Genomic DNA, 23,929 nt, shown 5'->3' with positions numbered 1-23,929 from the left:
AATATTAACTAGCAGAGAGAAATTAACAGAAAATTAAATAAAGATAATCTAGGAAAGTTAACAAGTTTTTTGACAAATTTATTGCTAATAATTACTTTTCTTAATCTAAGATAATTAGATAAAAGTGACTTATATATAGGAACAAAAACATATGGAGATGAAGTAATTAAGAATGAGTAAAATATTCAAATCGAGTTAAGAACAAAATTTTCTGATGAGTTAATCATAAGTCTTTATAGGCTTAAAAGAAGAAGAAAGAAAAGTTTAATATTTCTCATATTCGTTAACTCCAAAGTAATAAGCAAATCCATGAGTTTTTTTATTGAATTGGTGTTGCAATTTCGAGCCGTGTATGACCACTTATTTTTTTTTAGAAAGTAGAATAATATATTAATCACAACTTTGTTACTTTGAAAATAAAGTTAAAAAGGAGATAAAGCAGGCAATGGTGATTAGTAGCATTAAAAATCTAATCACCACAGTGAAATATAGCCCCCAAAGAAAAAACCCATAAAGCTATACATCCTACAACCAACCAAAAAGTAAGAAACCCACCACAGAGTAAGCCAACCTAAAAACTAAAAGATCAGAAAGCTAAAGACCACAAGATCACGAAGGCCCAAAGACATACCACCGCACCAACACCAAAGGAAAAAACAACCTTCGATCAGAAACACCAAGCCACCAACCACCACCCCTAGGGAGGTCTCCGCACAACTATCTGGGCCGCAATTTAGTTCATAGCAACCTCATCTATACATTCATACCTCATGCCCAAGAATTTCCCCATCAACAAAGCACTCCTCGCCCTAGTCATAACACCTTGTGGTTCTGAAAAACTCTGCCGGCAGAAGCATCAGCTGATTCCCTTCGTGAGCTTCGAGAGAGGAAGGGGTTTCCACTATATCCAAGTCACATGAAACGTCATCGTGAACCCTCTTCTCAGCTTTTCTGGGTCTCCCCTTGAGCCTAGTGGCTTTATCCTTCGTAGAAGAGGACATCAAAGCCGAATTCTTGGGATGTCCACGACACCTAGAGGCAGGGGCGGATCCAGACCTTATATATCAGTGTGGCTAAACATAAAAGAAATTATAGACTAAAATATAGGCTTAATACATCAGAAGACCCCTGTAATTGTAAAGGGAATCAAATTCAGGGCCTGGAATTTTTTTGCATCAAATTGGGTCCCCAGGAATTTTTTTTTAATTCAATTAAGGACAAAGTGTATCAGATCTCAATTTTGTCCTAGTCATCAATTACAGGTGGCTTTTATAATTTTTTTTTAATTAAAAAATTAAAAAATAATAATTTTTAATTCCAACTCAATTATTTAATCAGAATTTTTTTTAAAAAAAAAAATTTAAAAAAAAACCTAATCTAATAATCCTTAACTAAACAATCTAATAATCTAAATAATAAACTAACCTAATAATCTAATTATAACCAATCCCCTTTCATCCCCAAATTGAACCCAATTGCAAATCTTCATCCCCAAATTGAACCCTGATAAGAACATAGCTTCTTGCTCAACACATCAGTGATTCTCAGCAGCTCCACCACAGTCCCCAACCTGGGTTTTCCCCTATACCTCAACGGGTTCATCGCAGCAATCACCTTCTTGTGATCCATCTTCACCTTCAGATCCAGAATTAAAAATCCCAAACAAAAGCATTGATATATTCTTCTTCACCACTGCAATGAAAAATCTCAGACCCAAATCATCATCTCCACTCCAATCAACCACGGTGGGGGAGAGAGGTTATGTACCCACTCAACGGCTAGATCTGCATCTACATTGGCAGGGGACAGCACCTACGGTCTCCATCCATATTCCTCTGCAAGCCTTCTTCACCGTTGAAATAATCCCATATTCGAGCTCCTCCGCCGCCGATCTTATCCCCCCTCTCTCTCCCACTCGCCGCTCGCGCCATCTCTCTCTCTCTAGTCTCTTGCCTCTGCGTTATGTTGTCGTTTTGAAAAGAAAGGGGAGGTGGTAAGCTGCTGTGCTTAAGAAAAGGAAGAGAAGATTATAGAAGAAGATGAAGAGTTTTGAATGAGGGATTTTATTTCTGATTCCTTTACGATTCTGGGTTCCGTTGACGATGAAGGATAAGATTTTTCTGGGTTATTGATTTAATCAACCTAGTACTGTTTAAAAAAAACCTAATTGTATAATAAAATCCTATGTGAGTTGGATTTAAAAGATTAAGTTTTAGAATTTTTTCAATTTAAAAAAATTTAAAATGCCACGTGAAAAAGCTGAGTAGGCTAAAATTGAAGCCACTTCAGCATCAGACACACTTTGTCCTTAATTGAATTAAAAAAAATTTCCTAGGGACCTAATTTGATGCAAACAATTTCCAGGCCCTGAATTTGATTTCCTTTACAATTTCAGGGGCCTTCTGATGTATTAAGCCTAAAATATATTGAAAATATATTTTTTTTCGAAAAAGAGAAATATTATAGATAAAACCATGAGAAAAAGTTTTTCATGGTAATAGAAGAGATTACAGTCCAAGAAGGACTAGACTTACAACAAAATATAACAAAAGAAACAAAGTGAAAACAACATTACAATAAAGAAACATGGACAATAAAACATAGAAAATACAATATGAAAACAACAATCTATACTACACTAATAGTGGAGGTCGAAAAATAGGAGGTGCATGAGAAATTCACAACAGCACATAACAGGTTACAACACTTGTCAAAGCACATAACACACGACACTTGACAACAAAGTGTAACTTTACTAATTTGTGATCTTATTGGAAAGTTCTGCTTACACAGACTGCTACCCACAAATACCAAATTCAAGCAAAACTGCCTATACAAGAAAAATACAAGAAAACCAACGAACAACAGTAAATTGTGAATGTACAAGAAAGACTAAAGAGAGAAATTACAGTAACTTGATGTTTAAAACTTACAATAATTTCATAGTTTAGATATTTGTGAATGTATATATTGAGAAATTATATCTCTAAGAAATTTAAACAAACTCCTTAAACTATTTTAGAAGAATCTCCTGGTTCTATTAGGATTAGATGTTGGGTCTTCTCCTTTGGGTTATCTCTTACTTTCTCTTCTGTAAATTATGATTTTTAATTGTGAGACGTTAAAAATAATTTGCAATTAGAGACACGAGTAAAATCAAAACAATAAACTTTAGATTGGAAAATAACTTGCAATTAGATGTTGGGTTTTCTTGTCAAGCATATAATTTTTTTTTTTGAATAAAAAAAGATAAACTAAAGCCACGCGTAGCCTTCAAGTAGATCCGTCCATGCCTAGAGGTAGCCAAAACCAAACCCTCCTCGATCGGGGAACTCCTTAAAGTCTCTCCAACACCCTACATACGTTCATCATCAAACACACTCTCTTCCTCAAGCACACTATCTTACATCTCGGGTATGACCACTTTATTTTATCGATCAACAAATAAAAAAAGTGTCCTATGGTCAACGAGACAATCATGAGCCTGTTTATCTTTGTTTAATAATCATTTATTTCCAAAAAAAAATCACTTATGTATAATTTTATATGTGTATTTTAAAAAAAAATCACTTTTGTTTCGTAAAAAGCAGAAAGTTGATTACTTTTTTAAGCTATTTTGAGTAGCTTTTGAAATAACCAATTATGATTGAGGAGAGAAGAATTCAACCCAATTCTCATACTACACCACTTTGAATCCAAATGTACATAAAATTTCAATTTTACCCTTAAATTATTCTTTAAAACAATATGAGAAAAACTTTCTATGTCCTTTAATATAATTTTAAATGAAAAAAGTATGTTTTATATCCAAATTATATTTACAAACATACATAAATAAATTTCTACCGTTCAAAAAATTACTTAATTTAAATTAACTTCTCTGTTTAAATACAAAATCATTTATTTTTTTTAAGCAAAAACAAACATGCCCTATATTAACTCCGTTTGGATTAGCTCAATAGGGTTCACTTTGTCACCAACACTCTCACTCTTCACAGCCTCTCTCGTCGGACACAGATCGCCGCCGCGCCTCCGTGCTTCCGGCCACCACCGCCGCCGCCTTCATCAGTGACCTACCAAGCGGAAATCACCAATTACAGCAATCTCACAAGGTTAACTGTTGTTCTCATCGCTTGATTTTCATTGAATTTTGTCGACAATCCAAGTTTTGATGGAAATGGTGAATTGTGATTGCAGGGTAGAAAATGAATAAGGATAAGATTTTCAAGCTGGCAAAGGGGTTTAGGGGAAGAGCGAAGAATTGCATAAGAGTAGCAAGGGAGAGGGTCGAGAAGGCGCTGCAATATTCCTACAGAGACCGCCGCAACAAGAAGAGGGACATGCGTGGCCTTTGGATTCAGCGGATCAATGCCGGTACCCGCCTTCATGGTGTATGTATTCGATTTCATTTTCCTGTTGAGTTTCCACTCATTATCATGATTTTATAGTTACATGATTTAGTTAAAAATGATCTCATTATCGATAGTATGAGTATCCCTCGCAATTTAGTTTTTGATCGAGCTCAATGGCGTAGTGTGATCCATATAGTTAACCTCAATTAGTGAGATAAGACTTTTAATGGCGTTCGATGATGTAGTGTGATCCATATAGTTGACCTCACTTAGTGGGATAAAACTTTTGTTGTTGTTGTTGTTAATTTTACAATTACATGAAATGATGGAAATACTAGTTATGAGGGTAAATGTGTCAGGGCATGCATGTTTGGTTTCACGGTTTGCATAGAATTTAAGGAATGTTTAGACAGAAGCTAAGAATTGTAGGTTTAAAATATTTTCTCAAACCAAACAAAGCTTATATGTCCTATTGTTTTTGTCAAACTTCAATTATTGATTAATATCTTGGTGATGAGATTGGTATGATCTTTATGAACCTTGTTGCTGCTCTGATATACATGATTTGCTGAACTAGGAATCAAACTGTTTAATCTTTCATTTAACGGCTCCTATTAGGCATCATATTTGATTGGGAATCTGGTTTGTCTACAATCAGTTTTCTATGCAGCCACGGACTCAGAGTCGTTGTATAAAGATCAAACGACTCAGGTTATGGGGACACGTTTTTTATTCGATTTGCTGAACTTGGAATCTAACTGTTTAATCTTTCTTCCAAAGGCTCAAAGTTCGTGACTGCATAGAAAACTGACTTCAATAAATCAATTTCCATTTGATTTGCTAAATAACTTTTAATGGCTTCCTTTCCCTTGTCTTATGTATCCAACATCTTCAAAATTGAATATGCTTTATTTTCCTCTCTATTGCTCTCTTAAAAATTCCTTTTTGTCAGAGGCTTGGTTACTTTTAAAGGGTGTAAGCTTGATTCAGAGATGGATTTTGTCTTTATTTTAAATGGGATAGAAGGAAGCCATGAAAATGAGAAATGTGTTTCTTAGAAGCAAAACTGTTGGCTTACTTTTCTCATATGTTAACACTTCCATTGCTCCTATTGTTGAGTTTGTATGGAGCATGGTCTTGTTCTTCTGCATGCACTATGAGGTGCCTAATCTTGTGCCAATTCCAATGTCAATTGATATTTGTCTTGTATTTGCCAGGTCAATTACGGAAACTTCATGCATGGGTTGCTGAAGGAGAATATCCAACTTAACAGGAAAGTGCTCTCAGAGTTATCCATGCATGAACCGTACACTTTCAAGTCGCTGGTCGACATATCCCGAAATTCATTTCCAGGAAACAAGAATGTGGTGATCCCTCCAAGAAAGGCAGCCATTTAGAGCATTTGGCACTTTAGCAAACATTTAGAAGTAGTTTATGTTAGCCTTTTCAACTATTTTGAAGATTTCTGGTTTAGCACGCTACAAATGATCATCACCTGGAGCCTATGTTTGATGGGAAGAACCTTCGTCTTTAACTGAGGCTATATGGTTCATATGCTATCTTTAGTTTCCGTGAAAAATAAAAAAATTCTTTTTTTTGTCAACAAAGATTTCTTGTGAACATTTACAGAACTTGTTCTAAACCTAGAATTGCCTGTTAAAATTAGGAAGAACAATCATATGGTTCTAGACACACCCTCAGTTTTTTTTGGTAATGATAAGTTGTGGTTGCTCTTGTCCTTTTAGCAATGACATTTCTGTGATATCACTTGCTTGTGGTGCTTTCTCAATAACTGTTTCGTTGTGATATCACTTTGTATTTCACTTCATTCAAGGGTGAAAAAACGATTCAAACACCATTATCTTGTAAAAAACAACTTCTCTCATTTGTGCTTAAACTAGGATTCGACTCGTGCCATGTAAATTTAAGTAATGCAATATCTTAAAAATATAATTTGGTAGAACCACCGGAACTCATTACTTAATATAAAGATCGCTAAAATATAAAATAGATGAATTCATGGTGAAAAATTAATATGACACATTCTTATCAATATACCTCCAACAAATAGATGTCAAATACAACTCATATAATATCTGTTACCATTCATGAGGCTTAACTCTTTGTCATTGAATGAACCAATCGAAACATGATTTGTATAAAATTATATTGATTAGTTTATTCAACGTTTGTCCACACTACATATACCATAAGAGAAAATTCTAACCTCTGTCTCAGGCTAGTGCTGAGTAAAGTAACCAGAATAAAAAAGCACTTAGCAATTCATGTTGGAAAGAATCAGGCTTCCTGATAGTAATAAGAAGGACAATTACTCATGCAAAGAATCCCATCACAGATGTAAAAGAGTGTGAGAAACAAAGTACTAACTAAATGATTAATATATCTTTAATTTAGTGAGAAACAAAGTATCTCACTAAATGATTAATATATCTTTAATTTGCCTCCTGGCATTAGAAACAAATTCTATATAGAATCAAGGTTTTTCCGTGATCACTTCTCACCCCAATGTGAAAAATATATTGTATTTCCAATCATCCAATAATTTAATTTAGTGAGGAACCAAATGGTGAGTCATGCCAGTCAAATCAAGAATAGAGACCCTCCAAGACCAGATTTCTTACTATTTACAATGGAGAAAGCAATACAACCAAAATATTAAAAAGAACATGGAAAATAATTTATCTTTTGAAATAACTATCTTCTGTGCCTGAATTGTGGTCCATGCCTGCCTCCATCGAATTAGAATCTGGTGGTTCAGTGAGGAACTCATCATCTTCATATTCAGGAGCAATATCTACAAGGTCTTCAAGCAAGCCTGTGGAATTCTCTCTTACAATGAAATTCCATGAAGGAATTCTTCTTGAAGCACTGAATTTGACAATAGTGGACAAACCATGAGAAGTAGAAAGGATCAACCCTCTCAGCATTTCATTCATCGAGAGCAAGCTCAATTTGACAGATTACTTTTATGGCTGAAAGCTTCTCCTAGGTGCATCATCTTGCTCCCTTTGGTTGGCTCTGCCTTTTGAAGCTCCCCATATGAAGGGTTCTTTTGAGTACTGAAGCAGTAGATAAAGGTTACAATATACACAAAATGTATTAAAATAATAAATTTGCCACACATTTGAACCAGTAGAATTGCCTGCACAACCAAGCTAGTGAACTCACACAACTCCCCCAAACCAGCAAAACTACATTATTGATGAAACTAAACCAAAATGTGCGGCAACATTCAGAAAGTTTAAATTCAAGTTCAAATATGCATCAACAAATCAATGAGTTATGACAGATCAATATACATTATCAATTTTCAATCTAATCTTACCAACTTCACAAACAACATACACTACCATATAGCAAGCAAAGCAATTCAAATTGTAATTTTGCTCTTCAGATAAATGTTTTAAGCATCATGAATTAACATGACACGACACATAAAGCATGAATAAAGAACACACTCACACAAATCATCAAAGTTTCCTACACTACTTAACCTACAATACCTCAAAAATTTGCAGGTCCAACAAACATCATCAATCAAAATAATTCAAGTTCACATAAATACTGCAAAAAGATTGTAACAGGCCATACCATATTCATCAAACCCACACACAAAGTCAAAAATTGAAAACAATAAAAAACAAATAATTATAATAGAGGATTGTAATATTTATCACACACCTCGATTGAGAGTTGGTCAGGGAATCCAGTCTCCAAAAGGAAGATCAAAGACATCTGATATGTATTAACCAAAAATAGAATCAGAAATAGCAGAGTACCCAAATTGTTGTTCAAGTTCTCCCCCATTAGGCAAAATTACGCGTTGCAGAATTCAACTTTGGGAACGTGCGCTATCTTGTCCGAATCCACCTCTGTTCCCTCCTTACACCTCTCAGCTAATGTTGGGCAGTCCTGAATTCTCAAAAGCTGGAGTGAAGTGAGGTGTTGGACACCATTCGGCTAATTCCAGGAACTGAAAAATCATCCATGATTACTTTCACATCTGTTGAAGACTTGAAGTGCCAACTACAATTTTTCTGTCTGTTGGTCACCTTGGAAATGACCTTTTCCAGTTTCAGGAAAGATTATACATGAGAAATCCATGTCACACTCTCTGCAGCATTATAATTGTTAACAAAAAGTTCCTTTTCATCATGTTCTTCATATTCTGCAATTTTAGCTTGCTGTCATTGCTGGTTTTCTTTGTTATTGCAGGCCTTTTCCACCTCCTTTTCATCATGACTAATCAATTCTTATTTCCCTTCTTTGCTCCTGAGTTAAATTTCACAATATACACAAGGTAGTTAACCACTAATCCACTAAATCATCCTTAGAAAGTGATGCACAAATAAATTCCTAAGAAGAACCAGTAGAAAGGTAATAATTTAGTAAATTTTCCACACATTTGAACCAGTAGAAGTGCATGCAGAAGCAGTATAATATTCAAAAAAGTTCAAATATACATTAACAATCACACACCTCGATTGGGTATTAACCAAAAATTGAATCAGAAATAGCAGAGTAACCAAATTGGTGTTGAATTAGAATTACAAGCCTGCAAAAACATAAAAAGATATATGTATTACTTACATTACTACCCAACGAGAAAAGTAATAAAAGAAAAAGCAGGTTCGGGAAAAGAGACCTTACCGAATTGAGAATCAACACTATCTTAATCGAAATCAATTTGTACTTCGGGAACGTGCGCTATCTTGTCCCAATCCTCCCCTGTTCCCTCTTTACACCTCTCGGCTAATGCTGGGCAGCTACTAATTTCCAAAACCTCGAGTGAAGTGAGGTGTCGAACACCATCCGGCAAGGATTTCAATTCACCACATCCTTCAATCTCCAGAGTTCGAAGGGAGCGGAGACCTTCCCACCCTTGCTCTGGTAAAGACTCCAGCTTTCTACAATAACGGATGTTCAAAAGCTGGAGTGAAGTGAGGTGTCGAACACCATCCCGCAAGGATTTCAATTCACCACATCCTTCAATCTCCAGAGTTCGAAGGGAGCGGAGACCTTCCCACCCTTGCTCTGGTAAAGACTCCAGCTTCCTACAATTACCGATGCTCAGATACTCCATTTTGTTGAGGTTTTTGAAGAATTCATTTGGTAATTCCTTCAATACCTCGGAACTAGATATCCCCAGAGTCTGAAGACAAGTCAATGTTCCCACCGGGAAGGATGTCAGGTCTACATCGCCATCGTAAAGCCAAAGGGAGGTAAGGCCATTGAAACCTGAGAGTGACCTCAGTAACTCATTCGTATAATTACTTAACTCGAGCATTTTCAGTGATGGAATGCATGGTAACTCAAGTTTAGGGCATTTCTGAATTTCCAAACAAGAAAGACAGGGGAAATTCTCTCCTCTTTCCACTTTCAACAACCGCTCTAACTTTGAGCATCCTGATAGTGAGAGTGTTTCTAAAGACGGGAAAGCTTTCACCTCCACACCATCATCAGATTCGTCATCATCCATGTACTGCACATCACCCATTTCCCTTATATAAATTCTTCTTAGATATGGTAGTTTACCAAGTGAGGGAAGCCGCACACACATCTTGCATCCATAAAGATCAAGAGAAACTAAATTGGTGAGCATTTCCATCCAGGTTGGGAATTGTAATCCTGCATAGTATACAATTTCCAAATTTGTACTTTGGGAACGTGCGCTATCTTGTCCCAATCCTCCCCTGTTCCCTCTTTACACCTCTCGGCTAATGCTGGGCAGTTACCAATACTCAAAACCTGGAGTGAAGTGAGGTGTCGAACACCATCCGGCAAGGATTTCAATTCACCACATCCCACAATCTGCAGAGTTCGAAGGGAGCGAAGACCTTCCCACCCTTGCTCTGGTAAAGACTCCAGCTTCCTACAATAACGGATTTCCAGATACTCCATTTTGTTGAGGCTTTTGAAGATTTCATTTGGTAATTCCTTCAATACCTTGGAACCACGTATCCCCAGAGTCTGAAGACAAGTCAATGTTCCCACCGGGAAGGATGTCAGGTCTACATCGCCACGGGAAAGCCAAAGGGAGGTAAGGCCATTGAAACCTGAGAGGGAGCTCAGTAACTCATTCGTATAATCAAATAGACGGAGCCTTTTGAGTGACGGAATGCAGCAGCTTGGCAACTCAAGTTTAGGGCAATCAGAAATTCCCAAATAAGAAAGAGAGGGGAAATTCTCTCCTCTTTCCACTTTCAACAACCGCTCTAACTTTGAGCATCCTGATAGTGAGAGTTCTTCTAATGACGGGAAAGCTTTCACCTCCACACCATCATCAGATTCGTCATCATCCATATACTGCACATCATTCATTTCACTTATTTCAATTATTCTTAAATATGGCAGTTTACCAAGTGAGGGAAGCCGCACACACATCTTGCATCGATGAAGTTCAAGAGAAACTAAATTGGTGAGCATTTCCATCCAGGTTGGGAATTGTAATCCTGCATAGTACCTTATTGTCAAATTCTTGAGATTTGAGTGTGGTTGAAGAGCATTAAGTACTAGCTCCGGATTAGTAGCATATGACTTTGAGTGGACCTCCTTGTCCCATCTCAACTGTAATTTGTGGATGTCTTTTTTACCCATCAAGTTGGCCTTTTGAGCTTCGGATAAACTGCCAACGTTTTCTAGTCCTTCAATGCGCAAATTTCCTCTGAGTTTTAAGTCATGTAATTCTGCCAGGCTATGCCCAATCTCTGAACTGACAATGTACTTACTTAACGTTCTCAGACGGGATAGTTTTCCAATGTTAGGGAACATACAAGACAATGAATTACAACCTTTAATTACAAGATGTCTAAGATCCTGTAAGCAAGTCAAGCCTTTAGGTAGACAAACAAGTTTTTTCAAATTAATCAATTTCAAGATTTCCAATTTCTGCAAGCTATAAATTGAGTCGGGCATGCTTTCTATCTCAAGCTCGGAAAGTTCCAAATACCTCAAATGAATTAAACTCTTGAGTGATGATAAGTTGGAAGAACTTGTGCGTAGTACCCGAAGACTGCGGTGGGTTGGGATGCAACCAGAAACACGGTCGTAGACATTTAACTGATAAAATGTTCGCATGGATTCAACTTTCTTGAAGGCGCGCTTGTGCAGCGAGGATAGATCCCAACCAGAGCCAAAACCAACATGGTGGGTGCTTCTTGACATATCAGTCATGTTTGCACTGCCCAAAACAATGCACTCCTGCCCCATTATTGACTGAGCAAGATCATGGACAAGATCATGCATCTTGAAATGAATGTCACCTGAATAATCATCCAACCTCATATCTTGAAAGAATGATTTTTGATACAATTCATTCCAAATCATATTTCCAACATCTTCCACCTCCAAGTTCTCCCTTGGTGATATAAACCCATTAGCCATCCAAAGATGAATTAAATCTTCCTTCATGATTTCTGTATCTTTAGGAAACATGGCACAAAATGCAAAACACTGTCTTATTGTTGGCGTTAAATGAAAGTAGCTCAATCTCAAGACAGCAAAAATAGAATTTTCACCCGCTAAATTCCAAATCCCACTTTTCATAACTTCAAGCCATTCTTTTTCTTCATTCCTTGAGTGTAAGAGACCTCCTAGTGCTTGTGCTGCAAGAGGTGATCCTCCGCATTTCTTTACTATCTCTTTGCCAATAGCTACAAGCTCTGCACGTTCTTCTTTTACAGTTCCAAATGCATATTGTTTGAATAGCATCCAACATTCATCCTCAGAGAGACCACACAAATGATGAGCTTGGCATGTTCCCATAATTGTTGCAACCTCCATATCGCGAGTGGATACTAAAATGGAAGCTCCTTTGGATGCACATGACAACAAACATTTCAGCTTATTCCATTTGTCTTGGTTTAAACCAAATTTTATTTCTTCATCTTTTCTCCACACGTCATCCAAAACCAGAAAATATCTTTTACCTTGCAACAGCTCTTGCACCTTTCTTTCTGTTACATCTAAATTCAAGCAATCATGTTTTGCTTTTGTAATAGATTCTATGATGGAGCACAAAATCCTTTGGACAGAGAAATTCTCAGAAACACAAATCCAAACTTTGATGTCAAAATTGCTTGTTACCTGATCATCATTGTAGACCATTTGAGCAAGTGTTGTTTTTCCCATGCCACCTAAGCCGACAATGGGATAGATGGAAAGGAAATCAGACTCGCGTGCTTGGCTGAGAAGAAACTGCACAATCTTCTTCTTATCATCTTCTCTTCCATATAGTTTAGGTTGGGGAATGAACGAGCTGGTTTGGCGCCATTCAGCAACTTCAGTTGACCTTTCCCTAACACCCTCTTGCAGAGCAAACTTGTTCTTACAGTCAGCAATCTCATCAAATCTCCTTGCAATCTCTTTCAGCCTGTTGCCAATCTCATAGCGAAACTTGATGTTCTTTGGTTTTAAAGAGGACAATCCCTTAAGTCGAAGTGATTCTATGGAACATTCATCAAGGATATCATCTAGGATGTAGACAGCATCTTTGAGCTGCTGCAGCCAAACCTTTATAGATTTGTTTGTTATCTCTTTCTTCTCAGCATCTTCAACAACAGCCTTGATCAGTTCAAGAGTGTGTGATAGCTTCTCAGCCTTTCCCTTGATTCCAGAGATGGTTGCAAATTCATTCTGAGCTAGAGAGATCAATTTCTCAAATACAGCTCCAAGTAAAGCCTCAGCCATTTTCAGAAATGCAAAAGTTGGAAAGGAAACAATATCGGGGACTGGTTTTGCTTGGATGAGATCTGAAGCAAAGTGTGGATAGTGGTAGCAAAAGTCTGCAAAGAGCTAGTTAAATGCTGTCTTTATCAAGGAAACTTCAATGAAGCTACGAGTGTCATTGGATTCCAATCATGAAGGCTGAAAAGACCAAAGTCACCCTGCTTAGCAATGAATATACAAAAGTTAGCAACATGTTGTAGTACCAGCGAGCTTTATTGTGATTACTTTATTGTTTGGAACTTTGAAAAGTCAAAAAGAGTGGCTGTCCATTAGTACATCTGCATCAATGAAATTCATGAGAGTTGCTACATCAAATTTAGGGGAGCTTCTAAACAATTGTTAAGGACTTTCACTTAAAAAGAAAAGAGTGAGAAAAACTTAAGAAAAGCTCCAGCGAGCTTGTAAGTTTTAAAGCCAAAGTGTTATTTTGAGCGTCTAAATTAGTTACTAACAAAAGCCAAAGTGTTTGAGTGTATCATTTTTTCTTCAATACAAATAATTTTGTGATATTAAATTTTGTTCTTTAAGTGTTCATCTTTTCTTCCATAGCATATCATTTTATTTTAATTGGCAATTGTTATGAATCTAATTTTCATTTAAATCCATGAATCAAGCCACCACTTGCCAGTACAATTGTAGGGAAGAGTTAGAACCTCTTTAATTTTTAAGATACAGGTTAACTGAAAAAATAGATGTTTGTCCTAAGATTTTGGGCTAAGTTTATGTCTAATTTATCTCAGAAAGGGTTGCAAATTCATTCTGAGCCAGAAATGGTTGCAAATTCTCAAAAATTGCAACTAGGCTAAGGCTCAAAAGGTTGGTTTTGCTTGGATGAGCTCTGAAGCAAAGTGTGGATGCAGTCTTTATTCCAGGAAACTTATAGGAAGCTACGAGTGCCATTGGACTCCAATCGTGAAGGCTGGTTTTGCATGGATGAGCTCTGAAGCAAAGTATGGATGCAGTCTTTATTCAAGGAGACCAAAGTAAAGTCACCCAACTTGGCATTGGATTCCAATCGTCAAAAGTTAGCAACATGTTGTGTTAAGAGAAGTCTATAGTGATTCCAATCGTCAAAAGTTAGCGACGTGTTGTTGCACAGAGCTTGTTTGTTCATTTCAATATACTAGATCCTTTGTCTACCTATGCTTCTTCAGTTGAACGAGTCATTCAAAATTTATTAAAGGTTAAATTCATAATAAATGCTTAGAAATCTATTAAATAAAAACTCTGTCAATATTAATCATAAGTCATAACCTGACTATGAGTAACCTAGAAAAAATGGATAATAGAGATTTTATTGTAATATACTAATGTGTTTTAATTTTTCTATTATAAATTCAACAGATGACAGTAATGAATGGATTTAGTCAACAAGATAGAGAAGTCATGTGGTTTGTGTGACAGAGCCTGAAATGGACTTTCATTTAGTTAAGTCTTTTGAGAAAGAGAATTTATTTGAAGCCATCATTAAGATTATTAGATACATACGCAGAAAGGAGTGACATAATGTTAAAAGTCTCTGGCATACATTTTAAGCATGATCGAACTGTTTTTCTGGGTCTTTGTGTTTGCCTGCTGTTTGTGGATTGGAGGACATATAATATATGGATGTGAATATTTCAGGGGATAATTAATGATTCTGAAGGGTGTTTTCAGAAGAACTAGATATAATACCCGAACGCACAGGTTTATTTACAATATTTTTTAACATTATATAAAAATTATTATACTTTAAAGGAATATCAAAAATTAATTTTTAATTATTTGTATCATAAAAATATTGTGACAAAACTGAGTTTTCTTCGTGTAAAAAAATACATACTCAAATTTAATAATTTATTTAAATAATTAGTATTGAATTACTTGCATGTTAGGATTCTTAATATATATATTTAAATGGGATTGTCCCAGCAACTATCAAAAGTACACTCCACCAATCATGTACATTACATCCAAAATCATGACCCATAATGGTGTTTACAATTGAATTGAAAACCTCTCCACCATGCGCTGCCTTGTTGGCAACCCTATCACTTCTTTGACTTTGGCTTGAAAATATTGGCCTTGTAGTATCTAAGTTCTTCAATGCTTTCTCTGATATCATCCAATGCTCTGTGTTTGTTTTCTTTTATAGGTGCTTTCTTTTGATCTGCAGAAATGATAAAACCCTTTATGGAATAGCTTACACAAGCAGGCATTTCTGGTTTTTAGCTCTCAAACTAATTACTTTGAACAACTCACCTTGGAAACCAAGGAATTGACATGATTATAATATAAAAAAGGTCAACTATAAACAAGGACTAAATAACCACAAAGCAATAATATCCACCGTTTTTTTATCTCTTGAGATTGTCTAATCTAACTGCTTAACAAAGGGGTTAGCTGGTAGATTCAATAATTCAAAGCTTCAATGATAAATCATCAAAAGAAATAACAACAACAAAAAAACAACTAGCATCGTCTTTAGTTACCTTGCTAAGATTTTAATAAATATCTATTTACAGAAAAATACAACTATAGTCATAGCACTTACAAGCCCAAGGACTTCTGCCTCGAATCAACTAGGGATGCTCACAATTCATCCTGTCCCTGAGACCTACCTCATCCCATGCACTTTGGGTCGGGTTTGACCCAATCCCAAAAGTATGCATATGGTTAAAACTTAAAGCGGGTGTCATTTTAGTGACCCGCTATCACGCCAATAACAGGTTTGGGTTAACCTTCGGGTTACCCGACACAAACCTGATATACATACTCATATACATATATGTATGCGTGCATCAATCTCTCTTGAATTAGAGCTTTTCAATTCGACCTTCCTCAAATTACATCTAAAAGCATATTTTACACTTAGAATCATATAGTGATATGTTATTGATCTTCTATTAGTAGTGTCCTAGCATGAAAAGGGCTATGTACATTAAGATATATATCTTTTGATTGTTGATTTATGCTCATTTAATGATTTTGTTTGACTTATACTTGGGATTAATCAAGTATTGTTCTATTTACACTAGGTCTTATTTAGACCTGTATATGATCAGAGTTAAGATTGAAAACCCTTGGATACAAGTAAAGTGTTTTTTCACATTAGCTATAAGTTCAATCAGATGAAGCTAACTTAAATTTCATGAATAGTACCAAAAAAGCAGAAGAATCATGTTCACTTAACAGTTAATAGATTCAGTACACAATGCAATTATAGGACCTCGAATGGTCTAAAAATCTCAAGAATCCCAAGCAGAAATTTAGGGGTCAAGAAGGAAAGTTGGTCATATACTAATTGCATAATTTCTCACCTCTAGGATACCAGCGGATGCAAAGAGCTTTAACGCTACTAACATCAACGAGCACATGAGGGAAGAGGCCTGCCAATTCTGGCATGTATTTCTGCAAAATCAATCTCGTTAACACAGGAAATGAAATATTTCAACATAAGGAACAGCATGATATACAGAAGTTGCAAATATGAATGGGAATATATGCTTTCAATAAGGCTTGATCAGGATATGCAGAACCGGAAAAAATGACTGGAATTCAATTTTAGACATAGATTCTTCTATATTCCAATGAAAAGAAGTTGTTATGCAGTGCATTGATCAGATCTTTTACAAAATATCCAATTTACAAATGTTATGAAGTGTTAAACTATCTAACAAAGTTACCATGATACAGAAAGCATGAAATATAAGCTTTACCCACCTACAATTTAGTGTTTTAACTTTTAATATGATGTGACTTAAGAATTTTATATTTGATGATGTGACCAAGAAACAAAAAATAAAATTAAAGGCTTCAACAACAAATCTGAGGACAAATAGCATTATGATCATTAGAAATTAACAATACTGCAGCGAAGTCACTATCTACCAGGTTACTATAGCAGAAACAATACCTTCAGATATTGAAGATCCACATATATTGAATTTCCTGCCAAGAGAGGTGTGTATTTACCAACATGTTTCTTGACAAAATCAATAACCTGCAATTGCCCGAGGCAGTATAGATTTACATTATAGAACACAAAGAAATAAATAAATAAAACAAGCAGAGGGAAGGAGATTCGGTCATTGCATTTAAGTAAGGACCACAAAGTAGAAACATGAAAAAGGATACAAGTTTATGAATACTTTCAATTCAAAAAATAATCTATAGCATGGATAAAACTAAGGGCATCCATCTCATAATCTCATATGATTGGCACTGATATCATTGGCTTGATACAAGGGTAGGAGTATGACACTAAATGATATCTGGTTAAGGTTCATCTATAACCAACTTATGGACTATTGATATAATTTATTTAACTAAAATATACTTTTAATTAAGTTATTATTTTCATTTAAATCAATACTCACGAATGTATATCCAGGGGTACCCATGGATACCCGTGGATATTCTAGAACCCGTTAAAAATCCACTTAATGGATATCTATGTGGATATAGAGCGGGTATGAGTGGGTTTTTACCTGCGGAGCAGGTGGCGGATATATACTATCCATGCTGACCTGTACCCATTAACATCCCTTGCTAATTTTATGAAATTTGAAATTACAGTCGACAATATGGTTTGTGAAAGTAATTAGCTCCTTTGGGAGTGAAGCCCAAGTCTGTCCTTAAAAGATTAAATTTCTGGGACCTAAAACAACATGGGATGACACAACACAAGAAACTTAACCCATTTGAGCTACATCTAGCACCAGCTTCTAAGAAGGACAACAACCACATTCTGCTGATTACTATGTAGCCTCATATCTACTTAAATAAATCATAAAAAGTAAACGAGGGATCTTGAACCCTTAAGAAAAGATAACATTTCCTGTGGTAGGGGGAAAACACTATTAGCTGCCAAATGTTCATTCTAACATGGACTGTGCATACATGAGGATTCAACTTCCTTCCATATGCTGGGATTCTACAACCTCTGAAAGACAAGTTTAACTATTGTATCTAACTTATAATATAAAAAAAATTAACGAAATTGTCAAGTTCTTTGACAGTAAGTGCAAATACAGTTTCCATTTAACATGAAGAAAGTAAGTTCACATGAAAGAGAGCACGCCACATCCACATGGTTTAGTAACTACAAACCTGCTTTTCAGCTTCTCTTTCACTAATTGTACTTTCAAGCACCCTTTTTGTTAGCCCTAAATTCATTGAAAATCATTAGTAATACCATTTGAAATTCAATTGAACAGGAAAAGGAAAGAGGAACTAAATAATGTTAAGGAAAACTAGACAATCACCAAAACATGAAATACAGTATCAAATTACTTAATGTTCTCTAATGTATTAATTTATTTTTCTGTTTTGAAGGATGTCTAATACTCACCATGGCCATGTTTTCTCTCTTTTCTCTTTGATAAATTTTTCACTACCAAAATAAAAATGAAGTATCAACATATAGAATGTATACCACTTACCACTAGCTGCATGATGACTTTGACACCACTCTCCCATCCTGTCAAGGCACTCCTTAGTTTGATGGATGACCAAATCAGGACCCTAAAAAAGTAGATAATTTCTTTCATACACACTCTAGTGGTATCATCATTACAAGATATATGTATTACTTACATTACTACCCAACGAGAAAAGTAATAAAAGAAAAAGCAGGTTCGGGAAAAGAGACCTTACCGAATTGAGAATCAACACTATCTTAATCGAAATCAATTTGTACTTTGGGAACGTGCGCTATCTTGTCCCAATCCTCCCCTGTTCCCTCTTTACACCTCTCGGCTAATGCTGGGCAGCTACCAATTCTCAAAAGCTGGAGTGAAGTGAGGTGTCGAACACCATCCGGCAATGATTTCAATTCACCACATCCCCAAATCTGCAGAGTTCGAAGGGAGCGGAGACCTTCCCACCCTTGCTCTGGTAAAGACTCCAGCTTCCTACAATAACGGATGTTCAAAAGCTGGAGTGAAGTGAGGTGTCGAACACCATCCGGCAAGGATTTCAATTCACCACATTCCCAAATCTGCAGAGTTCGAAGGGAGCGGAGACCTTCCCACCCTTGCTCTGGTAAAGACTCCAGCTTCCTACACCTACCGATGCCCAGATTCTCCATTTTGTTGAGGTTTTTGAAGAATTCATTTGGTAATTCCTTCAATACCTCGGAACATATCTGCAGAGTCTGAAGAGAAGACAATGTTCCCACCGGGAAGGATGTCAGGTCTACATCGCCACCGAAAAGCCGAAGGGAGGTAAGGCCATTGAAACCTGAGAGGGAGCTCAGTAACTCATTCGTATAATCAAATAGACGGAGCCTTTTGAGTGACGGAATGCAGCAGCTTGGCAACTCAAGTTTAGGGCATTTATTAATTATCAAATTAGAAAGACAGGGGAAATTCTCTCCTCTTTCCACTTTCAACAACCGCTCTAACTTTGAGCATCGTGATAGTGAGAGTTCTTCTAATGACGGGAAAGCTTTCACCTCCACACCATCATAAGATTCGTCATCATCCATGTACTGCACATCTTTCATTTCACTTATTTCAATTTTTCTTAAATATGGCAGTTTACCAAGTGAGGGAAGCCGCACACACATCTTGCATCGATGAAGTTCAAGAGAAACTAAATTGGTGAGCATTTCCATCCAGGTTGGGAATTTTAATCCTGCATAGTCCTCTATTTTCAAATTCTTGAGATTTGAGTGAGGTTGAAGGGCATTAAGTACTAGCTCCGGATTAGTAGCATATGGCTTTGTATTTTCCTCCTGGTCCCATACCAAGTCTAATTCTTGGATGTCTCTTTTACCCATCAAGTTGGCCTCTTGAGCTTCTGATAAACTGCCAACATTTTCTAGTCCTTCAATGCGCAAAGATCCTCTAAGTTTTAAAGCATGTAATTCTGCCAGGCTATGCCCAATCTCTGAACTGACAATGTATTTACTTAACGTTCTCAGACGGGATAATTTCCCTATGGTAGGGAACATACAAGACAATGAATAACAATCTTCAATGACAAGATGTCTAAGATCCTGTAAGCAGGTCAAGCCTTTAGGTAGACAAACAAGTTTTGTCAAAAATCTCAATTTCAAGATTTCCAATTTCTGCAAGCTATAAATTGAGTCGGGCATGCTTTCTATCTCAAGCTCGGAAAGTTCCAAATACCTCAAATGAATTAAACTCTTGAGTGATGATAAGTTGGAAGAACTTGTGCGTAGTACCCGAAGACTGCGGTGGGTTGGGATGCAACCAGAAACACGGTCGTAGACATTTAACTGATAAAATGTTCGCATGGATTCAACTTTCTTGAAGGCGCGCTTGTGCAGCGAGGATAGATCCCAACCAGAGCCAAAACCAACATGGTGGGTGCTTCTTGACATATCAGTCATGTTTGCACTGCCCAAAACAATGCACTCCTGCCCCATTATTGACTGAGCAAGATCATGGACAAGATCATGCATCTTGAAATGAATGTCACCTGAATAATCATCCAACCTCATATCTTGAAAGAATGATTTTTGATACAATTCATTCCAAATCATATTTCCAACATCTTCCACCTCCAAGTTCTCCCTTGGTGATATAAACCCATTAGCCATCCAAAGATGAATTAAATCTTCCTTCATGATTTCTGTATCTTTAGGAAACATGGCACAAAATGCAAAACACTGTCTTATTGTTGGCGTTAAATGAAAGTAGCTCAATCTCAAGACAGCAAAAATAGAATTTTCACCCGCTAAATTCCAAATCCCACTTTTCATAACTTCAAGCCATTCTTTTTCTTCATTCCTTGAGTGTAAGAGACCTCCTAGTGCTTGTGCTGCAAGAGGTGATCCTCCGCATTTCTTTACTATCTCTTTGCCAATAGCTACAAGCTCTGCACGTTCTTCTTTTACAGTTCCAAATGCATATTGTTTGAATAGCATCCAACATTCATCCTCAGAGAGACCGCACAAATGATGAGCTTGGCATGTTCCCATGATTGCTGCAACCTCCATATCGCGAGTGGATACTAAAATTGAAGCTCCTTTGGATGCACATGACAACAAACATTTCAGCTTATTCCATTTGTCTTGGGTTAAACCAAATTCCATTTCTTCATCTTTTCTCCACACGTCATCCAAAACCAGCAAATATTTTTTACCTTGCAACAGTTCTTGCACCTTTCTTTCGGTTACATCTAAATTCAAGCATTCATGTTTTGCTTTTGTAATAGATTCTATGATGGAGCACAAAATCCTTTGAACAGAGAAATTTTCAGAAACACAAATCCAAACTTTGATGTTGAAATAGCTTGTTACCTGATCATCATTGTAGACCATTTGAGCAAGTGTTGTTTTTCCCATGCCACCTAAGCCGACAATGGGATAGATGGAAAGGAAGTCAGACTCGCGTGCTTGGCTGAGAAGAAACTCCATAATCTTCCTCTTATCATCTTCTCTTCCATATAGTTTAGGTTGGGGAATGAACGAGCTGGTTTGGCGCCATTCAGCAACTTCAGTTGACCTTTCCCTAACACCCTCTTGCAGAGCAAACTTGTTCTTACAGTCAGCAATCTCATCAAATCTCCTTGCAATCTCTTTCAGCCTGTTGCCAATCTCATAGCGAAACTTGATGTTCTTTGGTTTTAAAGAGGATAATCCCTTAAGTCGAAGTGATTCTATGGAACATTCATCAAGGATATCATCTAGGATGTAGACAGCATCTTTGAGCTGCTGCAGCCAAACCTTTATAGATTTGTTTGTTATCTCTTTCTTCTCAGCATCTTCAACAACAGCCTTGATCAGTTCAAGAGTGTGTGATAGCTTCTCAGCCTTTCCCTTGATTCCAGAGATGGTTGCAAATTCATTCTGAGCTAGAGAGATCAATTTCTCAAATACAGCTCCAAGTAAAGCCTCAGCCATTTTCAGAAATGCAAAAGTTGGAAAGGAAACAATATCGGGGACTGGTTTTGCTTGGATGAGATCTGAAGCAAAGTGTGGATATAGTGGTAGCAAAATTCTGCAAATAGCTAGTTAAATGCAGTCTTTATCCAAAGGAAACTTCAATGAAGCTACGAGTGTCATTGGATTCCAATCATGAAGGCTGAAAAGACCAAAGTCACCCTGCTTAGCAATGAATATACAAAAGTTAGCAACGTGTTGTAGTACAAGTCTATTGTGATTACTTTATTGGTTGGAACTTTGAAAAGTCAAAAAATAGAGTGGCTGTCCATTAGTTTGAAAAGAAAAATGTAAGAAAACCTTCAGCGAGCTTGTAAGTGTTAAAGAGAGTTTAGTATTATTTTGAGTGTCTAACTTAACTACTAACAAAAGCAAGTGTTTTAGTGTATCATTTTTTCTTCAATATAAATGTTTTGGAATAATTATTTGTTAGGTGGAAAGAGGTGGAGGAGGAGAGAGATAAAAGAAAAGAAAAAGTAAGATAGAGAAAGTATAAGATGTGATAGATGATAAGATGAAAGATATAGAAATAAAAATAGGTGTAAATAAAATATATAAAAAATGAAGTGTGTATATATCATTGTTGATAGTTAGGAAAAAATGAATGTTTGTCAGAAGATTTTGGGAAAAATGAATGTTTGCCATCATTTGCCAGTACAACTGTTGGGAAGAGTTGGAACCTCTTTAATTTTTTAAGATACATGTTAGCAGAAAAAATGAATGTTTGTCAGAAGATTTTGGGCTAATTTTATGTCTAACTTATTTCAGAAAAGGCTGCAAATTCATTCTGAGTCAGAAATGGTTGCAAATTCTCAAAAGTTAAGAAGAAGATCTGAGAATGGATTAGCTTGGGTTGAGTACTGAAGTAGACAGATTAGTTGTGACCTGTGAGTGTTATGTAAGTAAATCAGTCAGCCAATCTGCATATTAATTCAAAGAAATATCGTCGTCACGTGCCCATATAGACTCTTGACTTTCTCATGTACATTAATGAACTGTAACTCTTTAGGTCTGAGGGTGCAAGTTTTCTTGCTGGTCTTAGTTAAAATTCCTTTCAGAGAGGTTTAGACAGATTATGTTTGCACTAGTGCCAAGGGGTGTTATAGATTCCGTAAGCTAATTATAGTGGGATAAAGCATATGGACTGAATCAGTTAGGTAAAGAAGTAGCCCTCCCCACTGGAAGATTCTTTTGTTTCTCAATGGTGTTGATGGACTATAGCCATTACAGCTATCAGCTGGCCTGAGTTTGGCTTGGATTATTATCACAAGAAGGAATAAACGAGCCTGGTAAATGGGACACTGAAAAGAACTGAACTTATGTTGTAGAAAAATGACTACCAGTTTTCTGCCAATGCAAGAACCTATTTCAGCACTAAACTTTACATAAAATTCAGTCCTCACTCAACAACAGGATTTCCCCCACTACTTTTCTCTGAAAAAATATGTCCTCAAATTATTACATTATAACACTGCTTGAGATTTACCCTTTAATATCCAAGTTCAGCCCCCAGATGTTCAAGTGCATTTTTTTGTAAAGGCCTTGGTCAATATATCTACTAGCCGATTTTTAGTATTAGCATCACTTGCTTATTCTCGGTCTTAGATTGCATGAAACTTAACTTCTACATATACTGGACAGAATTTGTAGTGACGGTAATGGTTGATTTGTTATCATTTCAAAATAAAATAGCTTCATTACAATTTTGTGTGAATTAAATTGATTTTTTTCTTTTCTATTAGCCAAAATGGCTTGATTTGTTGCTGAAAAATATTTTATGCTTCTGCAACAAATCAAACCATTTTGGTTTAGGTACTAGGACCATATCTCAAGAAGGACAAAACGAGCCTGCTAAATGGGATACTAAAATGAACTGAACTGAATAGAACTTTTGTTGTAGACAAAAAAACTACGAGTTTTCTGCGAATGCTGAAAA

General features: G+C 36.3%; 3 protein-coding genes across 4 annotated transcripts; 1 reads left to right on the top strand and 2 right to left on the bottom strand.

Moving 5' to 3' along the window:
- The first annotated feature begins 3,950 nt into the window (after nucleotides 1-3,950).
- On the top strand, nucleotides 3,951-6,086 carry LOC130733421 (uncharacterized). Its single transcript, XM_057585587.1, has 3 exons — nucleotides 3,951-4,112; nucleotides 4,198-4,391; nucleotides 5,570-6,086. Exons 2-3 carry the CDS (start codon nucleotides 4,206-4,208, stop codon nucleotides 5,747-5,749), a joined length of 366 nt encoding a protein of 121 aa, XP_057441570.1. The 5' UTR covers nucleotides 3,951-4,112; nucleotides 4,198-4,205; the 3' UTR covers nucleotides 5,750-6,086.
- Nucleotides 6,087-6,879: 793 nt separating this feature from the next.
- On the bottom strand, nucleotides 6,880-13,217 carry LOC130733424 (putative disease resistance protein RGA3). Its single transcript, XM_057585588.1, has 5 exons — nucleotides 10,644-13,217; nucleotides 9,024-9,819; nucleotides 8,853-8,928; nucleotides 8,055-8,645; nucleotides 6,880-7,432 (listed from the first exon to the last, which is right to left on the bottom strand). The coding sequence occupies exons 1-2, from the start codon at nucleotides 13,059-13,061 to the stop codon at nucleotides 9,046-9,048; spliced, it is 3,192 nt and encodes a 1,063-aa protein (XP_057441571.1). The 5' UTR covers nucleotides 13,062-13,217; the 3' UTR covers nucleotides 6,880-7,432; nucleotides 8,055-8,645; nucleotides 8,853-8,928; nucleotides 9,024-9,045.
- A 1,742-nt stretch (nucleotides 13,218-14,959) lies between these two features.
- Nucleotides 14,960-22,074, bottom strand: LOC130733420 (putative disease resistance protein RGA4). 2 transcript variants are annotated; one of them, XM_057585586.1, is made up of 6 exons: nucleotides 21,352-22,074; nucleotides 18,524-18,605; nucleotides 18,192-18,247; nucleotides 16,996-17,082; nucleotides 16,400-16,490; nucleotides 14,960-15,249 (listed from the first exon to the last, which is right to left on the bottom strand). In XM_057585586.1, exons 1-6 carry the CDS (start codon nucleotides 21,952-21,954, stop codon nucleotides 15,131-15,133), a joined length of 1,038 nt encoding a protein of 345 aa, XP_057441569.1. In that variant the 5' UTR covers nucleotides 21,955-22,074; the 3' UTR covers nucleotides 14,960-15,130. The 2 variants fall into 2 exon arrangements, 1 of the variants encoding a protein (XP_057441569.1); XR_009017463.1 differs by lacking the exons at nucleotides 14,960-15,249; nucleotides 16,400-16,490; nucleotides 16,996-17,082; nucleotides 21,352-22,074 and adding an exon at nucleotides 18,738-21,345 and having other exon boundaries at nucleotides 18,190-18,247.
- Nucleotides 22,075-23,929: the final 1,855 nt, after the last annotated feature.

This window comes from Lotus japonicus, chromosome 1, assembly GCF_012489685.1.
Source record: "Lotus japonicus ecotype B-129 chromosome 1, LjGifu_v1.2".
NCBI lineage: Eukaryota > Viridiplantae > Streptophyta > Magnoliopsida > Fabales > Fabaceae > Lotus > Lotus japonicus.
Note: the sequence above shows the minus strand (reverse complement) of the source record. Positions and strands in the feature narration are given on the sequence as shown.